The sequence below is a fragment of the Lepisosteus oculatus genome, chromosome 22 (genome assembly GCF_040954835.1).
Source record: "Lepisosteus oculatus isolate fLepOcu1 chromosome 22, fLepOcu1.hap2, whole genome shotgun sequence".
Taxonomy (NCBI): domain Eukaryota; kingdom Metazoa; phylum Chordata; class Actinopteri; order Semionotiformes; family Lepisosteidae; genus Lepisosteus; species Lepisosteus oculatus.
The window spans coordinates 368172-384550 of record NC_090717.1 but is presented as its reverse complement, the minus strand read 5'-3'; the positions used below and the strand labels follow the sequence as shown (position 1 = coordinate 384550).

At 47.3% G+C, this 16379-nt stretch overlaps 2 protein-coding genes across 3 annotated transcripts in view; one reads left to right on the top strand and one right to left on the bottom strand.

The window, feature by feature from the left end:
- The window catches only part of gnaz (guanine nucleotide binding protein (G protein), alpha z polypeptide), a 52024-nt gene extending 43953 nt beyond the window's left edge, over positions 1-8071 (top strand). Inside the window, exon 3 of the mRNA XM_006640161.3 lies at positions 4686-8071. Within this exon, the coding sequence (XP_006640224.1) occupies positions 4686-5030 (345 nt within the window). The 3' untranslated portion in view covers positions 5031-8071. The remainder of the gene's footprint in view (positions 1-4685) is intronic.
- Positions 1-15817, bottom strand: part of rsph14 (radial spoke head 14 homolog) — a 77533-nt gene extending 61716 nt beyond the window's left edge. Inside the window, exons 1-3 of one of the 2 annotated variants that reach the window (XM_015365950.2) lie at positions 15292-15817; positions 14972-15074; positions 9673-9791 (exon numbers count right to left, since the gene is read on the bottom strand). In XM_015365950.2, coding sequence (XP_015221436.1) covers positions 9673-9791; positions 14972-15074; positions 15292-15490 — 421 coding nt within the window. In that variant the 5' untranslated portion in view covers positions 15491-15817. The remainder of the gene's footprint in view (positions 1-9672; positions 9792-14971; positions 15075-15291) is intronic. The other variant, XM_006640165.3, reaches the window with a different exon arrangement.
- Between the last annotated feature and the right edge of the window lie 562 nt (positions 15818-16379).

Below are 16379 nucleotides of genomic sequence, written 5' to 3'. Positions count from 1 at the left end.
CACTGTCTCTATTCACATCTCACTCTTGATGTTGTTGTGATTGGAGCTACAATTCCGTGACTTGAATTGGTTTCCTCTTCAGATGTGTTTAGTTATGGTGGAGTCGACTCTTGCACCAGCCCAGGTTTATCCCTGTATCGTGATTAGTTGAGAATCTTGATGGGCCCTGAAGGTTAGTTTAAAGGTGGAGGGCCGCAGTGGGGCACACACATGCTGCACAGCTCTCCTCTCAGCGGGCCCCTGGGGTCGGGACGCAGGGAGTTTGAATTCAGAGAGCAAGGCATACACACTCTCACCATCGCTTTCCTCCATCATTAATCATCACGTCTGAGCATGACAGTGTGTGAATTTCCAGACAGTTTCTACACAGCTTTCTGCAAACCTGATAATGATTGCGTTCTGGGTGAACTGTACTCTACAGCTATTCTGCAGATCTGATTATCATAGGTCCTAGATACAGCAGGAGCTTTCTTAAGTAAAGGAAAGACATCGGGGTCAGTCCGGCTAGGAATTCTCCAGAATTTCAACTCTAGCGTTTGAGATGCAGGTGAACCCACACTGGTCTTCCTCACAAGATACAGCACCAAGTTTGTAGAGTCCTAGTCTTCAGTCCCTGGCTTTGAACACAAGGTCTCGAATTATTTGATTAACTGGAACACAAGTGAACACGTCTCGCCAGGCCAGAACAGGACAGTTCCACAGTAGAAGGAGCAGTGGAGGGCTCGGCAGCATGGGCACGCAGCCACGTGGGAGAGCTCGCCAGTCACACACTCCGAATATAACGGACCAGCAGGTGCGCCAGCCAGGCCTTCAGAGGAAGGAATGGAAAGTATCCTCTCACTCCGCATCCCTATCAGGTCACACTGGAAAGCCGAGGAAGGGGAGAAAGTCATACAAGGGCCAGCCAGCTGGGATGAACAAACAGAGACCCTGCAGTTCTGAGGAGGGAATGAGGGGAGAAGGGTCCAGAAGCCCTGCTGGGGTGACAGTGTGGGGTGTCATTGAGGCCAGAGTCAAGCTCTCAGGTGTGTGTATGTGTGGGAAGGGCTCAGCAGCAGACTGGGGTCACAGAATTAATGGGAGGACAGCTCTCGGAGAGCCTACTTCCAATTAAGCTGTAGGATGTGAGACACAGCAATACAGGATAGAAAGGTCACGTCTTTGTTTCACTCCCCCTGTGCAGTCATTTCTGATACCGCAGGTCCACAGGCGGCTGTGGTTCCCATTCCACCCAGTCTGGAAAATATTCCCTTTCCAGCCCACTAGTCACGGAGTGACTGGAGCACTGATTTCCACAAGATGAAAAATAATCAAAGGACACAAGGTCAAGTGCAGGTGAAAGCCAGCAGCATCGGACTGGTGGTTACTATGGCTTACTCAGTGGGCCTCGGCTCCCCACAGCGCAGTGTGGGAGAAGCTGTGAACGAGTATGTGTGAAGTTCTGCTCGCTGGCACTGCCTGTCTGCTTAAATTTACATTATGTTTGGATTCTGCAGTTTGTCAGACCACTGAGTACTAATACATACATGATGCAACTGCATTAGCTCCAGGCCACTTGGGCTGAAGGCGTCAAGCGATTGAATAACTATTAATAATAATTCGCTCTGTCCCAGATGGCAAGCCTGGCAGACAGGCTTTGCGAAATGAAAAACGCTGCAAGCGACAGGGAACCGTGTGCGTTGTGCTGGTGGCATGTCGCTGGGGATCCTGACAGCGCGCCGTGCCCGTCCCCAGGCTTGTCCTCGCCCTGCGGCCGCAGCGGAAGCAGCATGGCAATCGCTTCCAACAAACCTTTTAATTACATTCTCCTCCTGTGCTGCAGATGGCAGTCTTTTGTGGGGGTACTCGCGTGTCACCAGTCTGCTGCCAGTCTCTCCTTCGGGAAGAGAAAGGTGGCCAGAGAGGAGAGGCGGGGCTCTCTCCCTCCTGCTTATCTCTCACGGCAGACCAGGGCCACACACACAGCTACACACACACTTATACATACAGGCCAGGGCCACACACCTGTACACACATTCACCTACACACACACACTTATACATACAGGCCAGGGCCACACACCTGTACACACATTCACCTACACACACACTTATACACACAGGCCTGGGCCACACACCTGTACACACATTCACCTACACACACACTTATACACACAGGCCTGGGCCACACACCTGTACACACATTCACCTACACACACACACTTATACATACAGGCCAGGGCCACACACCTGTACATACATTCACCTACACACACACACTTATACACACAGGCCTGGGCCACACACACCTGTACACACACACACACCTACTGTACACACACACCTATACACACAGGCCAGGGCCACACACACCTACTGTACACACACACCAAGACATCTATACACACGCACACACACCTATACATACACACATAAACACACACCTAAACATACAAGCACACACAGAAACACACATGCACAATCATACACATGTACGCACACACACCTATACACACACACACAAGCACACACAAAAACACACAATGTACTCACAGATGCACACACATACACACACCTACACAAACTCATGGACAGAGCTGCGTTGAATGTCACACCTATATCCACACAGGCTGATGAGCTGCTATTTCATCTACTTATTGCTCTTGCAGCGAAAGCACAGTAGCTCACGCTGGCAGCTCCACAACGCCCTACAACAGCACATCCCAAGGTCACCTTGAAATACACAGCCCTTATCTTTAAATGTATCCCTGTATCCTTTCCCAGTGCCATGTACTGTACAGAAATATCTATATTCCAGGTGCTCTCCTAGGCTCAAAGGAATGCCCTGAACCAACAGGCAACACAAACTGAATCCTTCTTGCCTAGGACAGGGCAGAGAAGACGTGATCCAAGTACTCAAGCAGACTGTGACAGAATGAATGGTGAAATACCAACTAGAGGGGTGAAGCACATTTAAAACTGAGAACAGGAGGCAGAGGCAGAGCTCCAGAACATTACAGAGAGCAACCTTAGCACAGACGTGGTGTATGAGCCACACAAGAACACTAACAGTGCAGTACAAATCTGACATTACTGATGTAATGGTTCAGAGTTCCCCATTTCCAGGTCTTTAAACCCTGCAGGGCTGTGGTTTTTCTGGCACCAGGGATATCCTTGAGCTTAAAGCAATTTAAGAGCCCCAATTAATCAAATGTTTAACTAAATGCTGGAAACCCGGTGGTGAAGACCAGGAGAGGCCGCTGTCTCTCGTGAGGATTGGATTTGGGGGGCCTGTGGCTCAGACAGATCGACAGCAAGAGCTCCTCTGTTGCCCCAGCAACAGGGCGGGGCATCTCGTAAATCACAATCACGTGCCTCGGCTCAGCTACAGGAAAGCACAGAGATTCTGGCCCATAAAGATGATGAAGGGTTTCGTCTGGCTCCCTGGCCTGTTTGTCAATAAACTACCATCATATGGATCCATTCAATTAGGAGGAGGAGGCTTCTCCCGAACCATAAACTCAGGGCTTGCAGTAAATCAGGCCAGGCTGACAGCAGCTCTCGGCCGGCCCCGGGGCCTCACATGCCAGGCTGGTGAGAAGACGCTGCTTCCGTGACACAGACTTCGGTTTGAAAGAGCCCTTAAGACCCTCCCCTGAGACACAGCCACCTTTTCCGCCTTGTTTCCAGCACAGTATCTTATCTTATCTTCAGCCCAAGTCCATCTTTAAGCCATTATCAGTGTCACTGTGCTGTGGGGCAATTAAACCCGAGGCTGCTAATGAGTATTTGGCACAGCTCCCGCGAGACCCTCGCAGACTCAGCTCTGACAGCCCTGTGACGGGACTCAGCCATGCCATCAGCGAGGTCCTCTACAGCTGCTGCAGCCCCCTTCTTCTCTGGCGGTAGTGTTGCTAGTCTGGTCCAGCAGACAGCCCTGGGAATGGAGACCCCCAACACCATACCTGTCCGAGTCCTGTACGATGAATGATGTGGATTTGAGGGCCCCTCTGTTTTAAAATGGCTGGCGTGTTGGTGTCGCAGGGTGTTAACGAGATCTTCCTGTTAGAGGGATGGAGGGAGTCTCATAGCAACCGTCTTCTTCAAACTGACGTGGCGGTTCTGCAGAGCGGCCAGTTTATCAGGAGTCAGGGTGAAACAGACCCCATAATTTCAGTGAACTTGTTCAATTAGCCAAAGCACGGATATCAAGGTAAAACAGAAAAAGATAAGGAGGATGGGTAGTTAAAGAGGGATAATTAAAGGAGTCCCAGTCTTTTCTGCCCGAAACTTATTAGGCACTGCGGTAATTAATTTTACTATGCCAGCTAATTAATAAAATGACATCCCCTCTGTGCAGCTGTCCCTTGTGGAACACTCTCTCCTCTCTGGTGGGAGAGCAGGCCGCTCTGCCCCAGCGCCGCATTGCTGGCAGAGCTCGAAAGCTGTCCTGGGCAGGTAGAGAGAGAGGCAGCGGTTGGCTACACCGTGTCTCTCTGCAGGTTTATTCAGTACATGCACGCCCCTGGTACGAGCAGTACCGCTACTCAGAGATCAGACGGCCCTCACACAGCAGGAGGAAAAGCATGCATGGTCCTGACTTAAAGATGCCCATTGCTAAGAAAACAACAGCGCTAACATCACTCCTCTCTTCTCCTTTCTCTCCCTTCTGTCCCCGTCTCCTCCTCCCTCTCCTCTCTCCTGCAGTCCCGGATGGCGGAGAGCCTGCGCCTCTTTGACTCCATCTGCAACAACAACTGGTTCATCAACACATCGCTCATCCTCTTCCTCAACAAGAAGGACCTGCTGGCAGAGAAGATCAAGCGCATCCCGCTGACCGTCTGTTTCGCCGAGTACAAGGGCCAGAACACCTACGAGGAGGCGGCCGTCTACATCCAGAGGCAGTTTGAGGACCTCAACCGCAACAAGGAGACCAAGGAGATCTACTCGCACTTCACCTGCGCCACCGACACCAGCAACATACAGTTCGTGTTCGACGCTGTAACGGACGTCATCATCCAGAACAACCTGAAGTACATCGGGCTGTGCTAGGAGGGGGTGGGAGCCGCCGCCGCTGCCCGCTGCTGCTGTCGCTAACGCCACTGCCGCCACGCCGCACCCACGACCGCCGGGCACACGGCACAGAACAAGCAGGGACTGGGGAAACCGGCCAGGACGCGTCTGGACAGAGACTTGACACACACACACGCGTGCTCGCTTTCGTATCGTTTGGGAAAAAGGACTGGGGTGACGCGATAAGAGGGGCTGAGAACGAGAAAACTGGACTTCTGCACCGCAAATACACACACTGCAGATACACACACTGCAGATACACAATCACACACTGCAGATACACACTCAGCAGATACACACTCACACAGCAGATACACACTCACACTGCAGATACACACACTGCAGATACACACTCACACACTGCAGATACACACTCAGCAGATACACAATCACACACTGCAGATACACACTCAGCAGATACACACTCACACAGCAGATACACACTCACACTGCAGATACACACACTGCAGATACACACTCACACTGCAGATACACACTCACACACTGCAGATATACACACTGCAGATACACACTCACACAAAGCAGATACACACTCACACACTGCAGATACACACACTGCAGATACACACTCACACACTGCAGATACACACACTGCAGATACACACTCACACAAAGCAGATACACACACAGCAGATACACAGACACACTGCAGATGCACATTCACACACTGCAGATACACACACTGCAGATACACACTCACACACTGCAGATACACACACTGAAAATACACACACTGCAGATACACACTCACACACTGCAGATACACACTCAGCAGATACACACTCACACACTGCAGATACACACACAGCTACACACTCACACACTGCAGATACACACACTGCAGATACACACACAGCAGCTACACACTCACACAAAGCAGATACACACTCACACACTGCAGATACACACACTGCAGATACACACACTGCAGATACACACTCACACACAGCAGATACACACACACTGCAGATACACACACAGCAGATACAAACACTGCAGGTACACACTCACACACTGCAGATACACACTCACACACTGCAGATACACATTCACACACTGCAGATACATACACAGCAGATACACACATAGAAAATAAACACACTGCAGATACACACTCACACACTGCAGATACACACTTCAGATATTCACATTGCAGATACACACTCACACCTTGCAGATACACACACTGCAGATACACACTCACACACAGCAGATACACACACACTGCAGATACACACACAGCAGATACAAACACTGCATATACACACTCTCACACTGCAAATACACACTCACACTGATACAGACCCAAACTTCCTCTCACACTGATACAGACCCAAACTCTCTCTCACACTGATACAGACCCAGTCTCTATCATACTGATACAAAACCAGTTTCTCTCACACATTGAAACAAACCCAGTCTTTGTCTTACACACAAAGACACAGATCCAGGCTCTTACAGACCTAAATAGACAATCTCTCTCTCATACACTCACCGACAAGTCCAGACTGTCTTACACAAACACAGTGATTCTCACACACATACTGACGGGCCCTCATACACACTGTTACGCACTCAATGTATTTCACACACACTGACAGTCACACACATCCTGACACACTCTCGCAGGCCCTACCCTGGGCAGAGCTGTCAGAGTCAGGCCGATGAACTGCCCTGTACAGTGCTGCACAGCCTCATGAGGCCCTCTCCCCTCCATCGGCGCTCCCGGTGAGGCTGACCACACCGTCGAGCCAAAGGAAAGGCTTTCTTTTTATTGAGAAAAAGGCTTCTTCATTTGCCTGGGTCAACCAATGCTGCTTTCAACAAAGTCGTTTTTAATTGAGCCTCGTTTTATTTTTTTAAGGAAACTCCAGAAAAATGTTCTCACTCCTTCTTTTAATTCAGTCGCTCAACAACTTGATGTACAGAAGACGTTAAAAAATGCAGAAAGAGAGAGAAGCAGGTTGTGGAAATTGTGCTCGCTGGGTCTGGACAAGAAGAACTGTGAGACAGCACGCTCAGAACCAGTACCGCCTATATCAGATCACGCTTCGTCCCTTTTCTAAACCCTGACGTGCTTTAAGTATGCGACTGATTGCACAGCGGGCTCACTTGTTTGGTACGGAAAGTCTGATACTACGTCCAAGGCGAAAGAACACTGCAAAAGGAGGCCGCTCAGTGTACTGTACATACAATCCCCGCAAGGTTTTCTTTTTTTAATGAGGTTAAAGAACTGGGAATTGCATGAAAATTTCAAATTTTGTTTCTGAGATTCTTTTTTTTTAGATTCCATTTCTAAAAATTCCCCTGAATCTCATATTAAGGAAAACAAATCTGTGATTCTGTGCAGCTGTTGTCTAAAGAGTATTTATTGAAAAAATATATAAGAATCAAAAGTTATGAGGATGAGAAATAGCAAATAAGAGAACATTGTGCTGAATACTTATCTAAAGTGGAGAACCGGATGACTAGGGTACATACTGCATTGCATGCAGTACCAGCACAGTAGCTCAACTGCAACTGTGCACACAGAAAACTCGGTCACCACTGCTGGGTCTCAATCTGCTGAAGAGCGGAGGAGTCCACTCTCACAGAAGAGTGGGGTGACCAGAAGATTCCACTATCTCACAAACGTGGGGGGGGACCTAGAGATTCCACTGTCATAGAAATGTGGGGGTTGGGATAAAAGACACCTGAAACTGCAAAAAAATAAAATAAATAAAAATATGTATTTCTTTTTATCTCAAACCATAAATGTTATTTAAGTGGACATTGTGATGAATACAACATGTAAATAAAAATGTAAAGCACACAATTTAGGAAAGAGAGCAAAAGAGAAACAGACCAGCAGGCAACTCTTCTTGGCTGCTCAGACACAATAGCGTTAAATAATTCAGCTTAAGGGCTTCAGGTTCTAATTCTCAAGGTGTCCACTTCAAGAAATGATTAAAAATAAGGATGATGATGACGATGATGAAATAAACAGAATGATGCAAGCATTTTCACTGCGGTGGGGGTCATCTCTGTTTCTCTGTCGTTGCCGGGGGGGGGGGGGGGGGGGGTTGGGTGGAGATGAGAGTGTGCCGTGATGGAGCTCTTCCAGCTCACTGAGCCCAAGATAACATCCAGCTCTTTCTTCAGGGATCTCCCACCTGAACCCTCCCTCTGCAGCTCTCTGTGTAAAGGCATGGCCCCTCATCGGGCCCTGCAGCTGTCTCATGCTGACTTACTGGCCTCAGTGCAATCGAAGAGGGGGGTGCTGTCTGACTCCCTGCACCAGAGGGCTGATGGGAGCCGTTTCTGACAGCTCTGGGCACCAGTTCAGCTGACAGCCTGATGAAGCACACAGCTGTCGCCCCCTGACACCTCGTCAGCTAACGACACTTCCTTCGAGGCGATAATTAAAGTGTTTTTTTTTAAATGAGGTGATAGTATGAAGTGAAAAAGACAAAGATATTTTTACAAGGTGATATTCCTGTGATTCCTGTGACCTGGTGCTGAGCAGGAGGGGTCAGAGAAGTCTCAGAAACAGCGTGAAGGAAAAAATCAGCCCTCCCTGCAGCTCGTGATAACACTTCTGTATACCTGGCTTCCAAGAGCAATTCCTATTTTAGTCCCAGCTCACAGCTGTCTACATCATACCAGGCTTTACCAGCTGCTAGGTTCTTGTGAAGAAGCCACCGTATTTCTTCAACAGGTCTGTCATGAACAAGTCCTGTAGGGAAGCATCTGTAGCACGAGTCTCTGTCATGTCAATTCTGAATTCTGACGGCAAGAGCAAAACATTCTTCCACAGTAAACCCAATAAAAACAGACAGGGAAGCACACTTGCCAGAACTGGTGTATGACGACCCAATGGTGTATGACGACCCTCTGAAAAGCTGATCTTCGTGTGCCCCCTGGTGGCCTTGCATGAAATTACAAGGGTGTGCAGAGCACAATGCAGACTTATAGGAAGACTTTGAGAAAGTAACGCATGCGCGCCTGAGACCTCGTTACGCGGTTACACAGCTCACACAGAAAGATCTGTACCTTGTGAATTAAAAGAAATGCAGTCCTTATCTGTTTTTAGGAGGAAAGAGACATTGCAACTGATGCTATAGCATTAACAGCAAAGCTAAGTTCTCAAACTACATTTAAATTAAAAAAAAAGATTTTCTCTTGTGTATATCTACATATCACAGTACTAGATTGGTACCGTGAAACATGTACAGAGACTTTTGGAGAGAAGGGAGGGAACCGATCAAGCTCTGGGCCCCTGCTGTCAGCCCGTCATGAGCTCTGAGACAGACAGAAGTTTCACTTGACTCTCTTCAGCACCATCATTGCTACACAGAAACCCTGTTTCCTTTTGACACATTCAGACCAAACGAGGGGAGGTGGGCCCAGGAGGCACTGAGCTGCGCCAATGATGCGAGCCGTTTCTGAGGCAGCGAGGACGGGCAGCTGGTGGCCACACCTTCCACAGGTAAGCTCCACAGGCCCCAGCTCTCGAGCTGCCCGCCAGGCTGCAGAGTGCTGGGGAGGGGGGCAGCAGGGGTGTCCCGGGGCGAAAGCGAGAGAAGGAACAGAGAGGGGTGCAGCTGCGCCCCAGTCTTACCTGCGGGAAACTCGGCCAGCATCTCCAGCGCCATGTGGGTGTTTCGACGGCAGGCAGCCACCGGCTCCTCCAGGAGATCGGACAGCGGGGAGAGGACATCGCCGCGCAGCAGCGCCTCCCTAGTGGAGGGCAACACACAGACACACACTCATCACACACAGCCATGAGGAAAAGAGTAAAGACCTAGGGGTCTAGATGACAGACGGACAACAGGGTAGGATTTACATAGTGACAGAGGAGCAGGACTGATGATCTCCACAGTACTGTACGTCTGTGATAACAATCTCTACAGTACTGTACGTCTGTGATAACAATCTCCACAGTACTGTACGTGTGTGATAACAATCTCTACAGTACTGTACGTGTGTGATGACTGACGATCTCTACAGTCCTGTACGTGTGTGATTACAATCTCTACAGTACTGTACGTGTGATGACTGACGAGTGCTACAGTACTGTACATGTGTGATTACAATCTCTACAGTACTGCACGTGAGTGATGACTGACAATCTCTACAGTACTGTACGTGTGTGATAACAATCTCTACAGTACTGTACGTCTGTGATAACAATCTCTACAGTACTGCACGTGAGTGATGACTGACAATCTCTACAGTCCTGTACGTGTGATTACAATCTCTACAGTACTGTACGTGTGATGACTGACGATCTCTACAGTACTGTACGTGTGTGATAACAATCTCTACAGTACTGTACGTCTGTGATGACTGACGATCTCTACAGTCCTGTACGTGTGTGATTACAATCTCTACAGTACTGTACGTGTGATGACTGACGATCTCTACAGTACTGTACGTGTGTGATAACAATCTCTACAGTACTGTACGTGAGTGATGACTGACAATCTCTACAGTCCTGTACGTGTGTGATTACAATCTCTACAGGACTGTACGTGTGATGACTGACGATCTCTACAGTACTGTACGTGTGTGATAACAATCTCTACAGTACTGTACGTCTGTGATGACTGACGATCTCTACAGTCCTGTACGTGTGTGATTACAATCTCTACAGTACTGTACGTGTGATGACTGACGATCTCTACAGTACTGTACGTGTGTGATAACAATCTCTACAGTACTGTACGTGAGTGATGACTGACAATCTCTACAGTCCTGTACGTGTGTGATTACAATCTCTACAGGACTGTACGTGTGATGACTGACGATCTCTACAGTCCTGTACGTGTGTGATTACAATCTCTACAGGACTGTACGTGTGTGATAACAATCTCTACAGTCCTGTACGTGTGTGATTACAATCTCTACAGTACTGTACGTGTGTGATAACAATCTCTACAGTACTGTACGTGTGATGACTGACGATCTCTACAGTACTGTACGTGTGTGATTACAATCTCTACAGTACTGTACGTGTGATGACTGACGATCTCTACAGTACTGTACGTGTGTGATAACAATCTCTACAGTACTGTACGTGTGTGATGACTGACAAGTGCTACAGTACTGTACATGTGTGATGACTGACGATCTCTACAGTACTGTACGTGTGTGATAACAATCTCTACAGGACTGTATGTGTGTGATGACTGAAGATCTCTAGAGTACTGTACGTGTGTGATAACAATCTCTACAGTACTGCACGTGAGTGATGACTGATGATCTCTACAGTACTGTACGTGTGTGCTAAAAATCTCTACAGTACTCTACGTGTGTGATGACTGACAAGTGCTACAGTACTGTACATGTGTGATGACTGACGATCTCTACAGTACTGTACGTGTGTGATAACAATCTCTACAGTACTGTACGTGTGTGATGACTGACGATCTCTACAGTCCTGTACGTGTGTGATTACAATCTCTACAGTACTGTACGTGTGATGACTGACGATCTCTACAGTCCTGTACATGTGTGATTACAATCTCTACAGTACTGTACGTGTGATGACTGAAGATCTCTACAGTACTGTACGTGTGTGATAACAATCTCTACAGGACTGCATGTGTGTGATGACTGAAGATCTCTACAGTACTGTACGTGTGTGATAACAATCTCTACAGTACTCTACGTGTGTGATGACTGACAAGTGCTACAGTACTGTACATGTGTGATGACTGACGATCTCTACAGTACTGTACGTGTGTGATAATCTCTACAGTACTGTACGTGTGATGACTGACGATCTCTACAGTACTGTACGTGTGTGATAACAATCTGTACAGTACTGTACGTGTGTGATAATCTCTACAGTACTGTACGTGTGATGACTGACGAGTGCTACAGTACTGTACGTGTGTGATAATCTCTACAGTACTGTATGTGTGTGATGACTGACGATCTCTACAGTACTGTACGTGTGTGATAACAATCTCTACAGTACTGTACGTGTGATGACTGACGATCTCTACAGTACTGTACGTGTGTGATAATCTCTACAGGACTGTACGTGTGTGATGACTGACGATCTCTACAGTACTGTACGTGTGTGATTACAATCTCTACAGGACTGTACGTGTGATGACTGATGATCTCTACAGTATTGTACGTGTGTGATAACAATCTCTACAGTACTGTACGTGTGTGATGACTGACGATCTCTACAGTACTGTACGTGTGTAATTACAATCTCTACAGGACTGTAAGTGTGTGATTACAATCTCTACAGTACTGTACGTGTGATGACTGACGATCTCTACAGTCCTGTACATGTGTGATTACAATCTCTACAGTACTGTACGTGTGATGACTGAAGATCTCTACAGTACTGTACGTGTGTGATAACAATCTCTACAGGACTGTACGTGTGATGACTGACGATCTCTACAGTCCTGTACATGTGTGATTACAATCTCTACAGTACTGTACGTGTGATGACTGAAGATCTCTACAGTACTGTACGTGTGTGATAACAATCTCTACAGGACTGTATGTGTGTGATGACTGAAGATCTCTAGAGTACTGTACGTGTGTGATAACAATCTCTACAGTACTGTACGTGAGTGATGACTGATGATCTCTACAGTACTGTACGTGTGTGATAACAATCTCTACAGTACTCTACGTGTGTGATGACTGACAAGTGCTACAGTACTGTACATGTGTGATGACTGACGATCTCTACAGTACTGTACGTGTGTGATAATCTCTACAGTACTGTACGTGTGATGACTGTCGATCTCTACAGTACTGTACGTGTGTGATAACAATCTGTACAGTACTGTACGTGTGTGATAATCTCTACAGTACTGTACGTGTGTGATGACTGACGATCTCTACAGTACTGTACGTGTGTGATAACAATCTCTACAGTACTGTACGTGTGATGATTGACGATCTCTACATTACTGCACGTGTGTGATAATCTCTACAGGACTGTACGTGTGTGATGACTGACGATCTCTACAGTACTGTACGTGTGTGATTACAATCTCTACAGGACTGTACGTGTGATGACTGATGATCTCTACAGTACTGTACGTGTGTGATAACAATCTCTACAGGACTGCATGTGTGTGATGACTGAAGATCTCTACAGTACTGTACGTGTGTGATAACAATCTCTACAGTACTCTACGTGTGTGATGACTGACAAGTGCTACAGTACTGTACATGTGTGATGACTGACGATCTCTACAGTACTGTACGTGTGTGATAATCTCTACAGTACTGTACGTGTGATGACTGACGATCTCTACAGTACTGTACGTGTGTGATAACAATCTGTACAGTACTGTACGTGTGTGATAATCTCTACAGTACTGTACGTGTGATGACTGACGAGTGCTACAGTACTGTACGTGTGTGATAATCTCTACAGTACTGTATGTGTGTGATGACTGACGATCTCTACAGTACTGTACGTGTGTGATAACAATCTCTACAGTACTGTACGTGTGATGACTGACGATCTCTACAGTACTGTACGTGTGTGATAATCTCTACAGGACTGTACGTGTGTGATGACTGACGATCTCTACAGTACTGTACGTGTGTGATTACAATCTCTACAGGACTGTACGTGTGATGACTGATGATCTCTACAGTATTGTACGTGTGTGATAACAATCTCTACAGTACTGTACGTGTGTGATGACTGACGATCTCTACAGTACTGTACGTGTGTAATTACAATCTCTACAGGACTGTAAGTGTGTGATTACAATCTCTACAGTACTGTACGTGTGATGACTGACGATCTCTACAGTCCTGTACATGTGTGATTACAATCTCTACAGTACTGTACGTGTGATGACTGAAGATCTCTACAGTACTGTACGTGTGTGATAACAATCTCTACAGGACTGTACGTGTGATGACTGACGATCTCTACAGTCCTGTACATGTGTGATTACAATCTCTACAGTACTGTACGTGTGATGACTGAAGATCTCTACAGTACTGTACGTGTGTGATAACAATCTCTACAGGACTGTATGTGTGTGATGACTGAAGATCTCTAGAGTACTGTACGTGTGTGATAACAATCTCTACAGTACTGTACGTGAGTGATGACTGATGATCTCTACAGTACTGTACGTGTGTGATAACAATCTCTACAGTACTCTACGTGTGTGATGACTGACAAGTGCTACAGTACTGTACATGTGTGATGACTGACGATCTCTACAGTACTGTACGTGTGTGATAATCTCTACAGTACTGTACGTGTGATGACTGTCGATCTCTACAGTACTGTACGTGTGTGATAACAATCTGTACAGTACTGTACGTGTGTGATAATCTCTACAGTACTGTACGTGTGTGATGACTGACGATCTCTACAGTACTGTACGTGTGTGATAACAATCTCTACAGTACTGTACGTGTGATGATTGACGATCTCTACATTACTGCACGTGTGTGATAATCTCTACAGGACTGTACGTGTGTGATGACTGACGATCTCTACAGTACTGTACGTGTGTGATTACAATCTCTACAGGACTGTACGTGTGATGACTGATGATCTCTACAGTATTGTACGTGTGTGATAACAATCTCTACAGTACTGTACGTGTGTGATGACTGACGATCTCTACAGTACTGTACGTGTGTAATTACAATCTCTACAGGACTGTAAGTGTGATGACTGACGATCTCTACAGTACTGTACATGTGTGATAACAATCTCTATAGGACTGTACGTGTGTGATTACAATCTCTACAGTACTGTATGTGTGTGATGACTGACGATCTCTAAAGTACTGTATGTGTGTGATAACAATCTCTACAGTACTGTATGTGTGTGATAACAATCTCTACAGTACTGTACGTATGTATGGGTACACCAAGCTCCCTGAGCCCCCTGAGCTCACCTCCCCACGTTGTGTGTGGCCAGCAGGTAGAGCACCTCAGTGGTTTTCAGGCGCACAGTGCTGTCCTCGTCCTTCAGCAGTGCCTTCAGGCTCTCCAGGCAGCCTGCAGAGAGATGCCAGCAGGCGGCACAGCGTTACTCCCACTAGACCGACCCCCAGCCTTCTTCCCTGGCCTCTCACCTGTGTTCACAGGCAGGACCGAGACAGACAGACACGCAGACTGACTGACAGACAGACACACAGCCTGGACAGACAACATTCAGGCACAGACAGAGGGACAAACAGGCAAACAGTCACAGGCAGACTGCAGAGGCTCCCACCCGTCTCTATGGCCTGGTAGGCAGTCTCGGGGTCGTGCACCAGGTCGCACAGCGCCATGAGGGCGCGCTGCCGGGTGAGCAGGTCGGAGTCGCGCAGCGCGCTCACCAGCTTGGGCACAGCGCGGTGTCCGAAGGCCACGGGCGCGCGCGTGGGGTCGATGTTGGGGGGCAGGCGGGCGGAGATACGAGCCGTGGCCATTTCGCAAGGAGCTGTCCCTCCTTTCCTACTTCTTCGCTTGGAAACAGAATCACTTATAAAAGTGCTCTTCGAGACTGTTTTCTTTACTCGTTTGGCAGACGGCGGGTTATAACTCACAAAATCGACGGTTTTTTACTTCTTGTCCGAAGCTACAACTACACCCACATGAGACGATCGCCTGACAGCCCTGGTAGTAAAAACAGACCTCCTGCAGCTGTTTTTCCTCTGTTTTAAATTTGACCGATTTGTCAAACTCTTCAAAACTCCCGCAAGTCCGCTGCCCGTTTGCAGCTCGAGCCCTCAGTTTTCTGTGGTTGCTAAGCAACCGCAGCCGCGCTCGGCCGTGGAAAGCACGCGCGGTGCCAGTCCATTATTACATTAGAGACAACGTCACGAGGGCGCTTCATTTCCACTGAAAGAACACAAAGCATTTCATATTTTAATATCGGTACAGGTCCGAAATATAAAACAGTACACTTTGACAAATAAGAAAATGAAGTGCTGATGTTGTTCACAGTATTCAAGTGACTGAAATGTACAGTATGTGTCTGTGGACGTTGCGCACAGAAGTTTAGGGTTAGAGTGGGCTTTATGAAACACCCTGTTGCCTCATTTTAACAGACATTTAACAGAGCATTTCTTTTTGTTATTTTTTAACTCTTTTTGACTTCTCGAATCCTTTGGGTAATTAAGACAGTTTCTGAGGAAATTATCGCACATTTATTAACGAGTTAACGAATTAACGACGTTTGTACTGTGTACTTTAACAGCTTTTCTGCAAGGCACTGCCCGAGTGCCGCGGGTTCTTCAGATATACACGCCGGAAGGTCTGTATTCTGCCGTTTTGACATTGTAAATTCACCTCTGATGATTCGGCAGAATTCCGCCG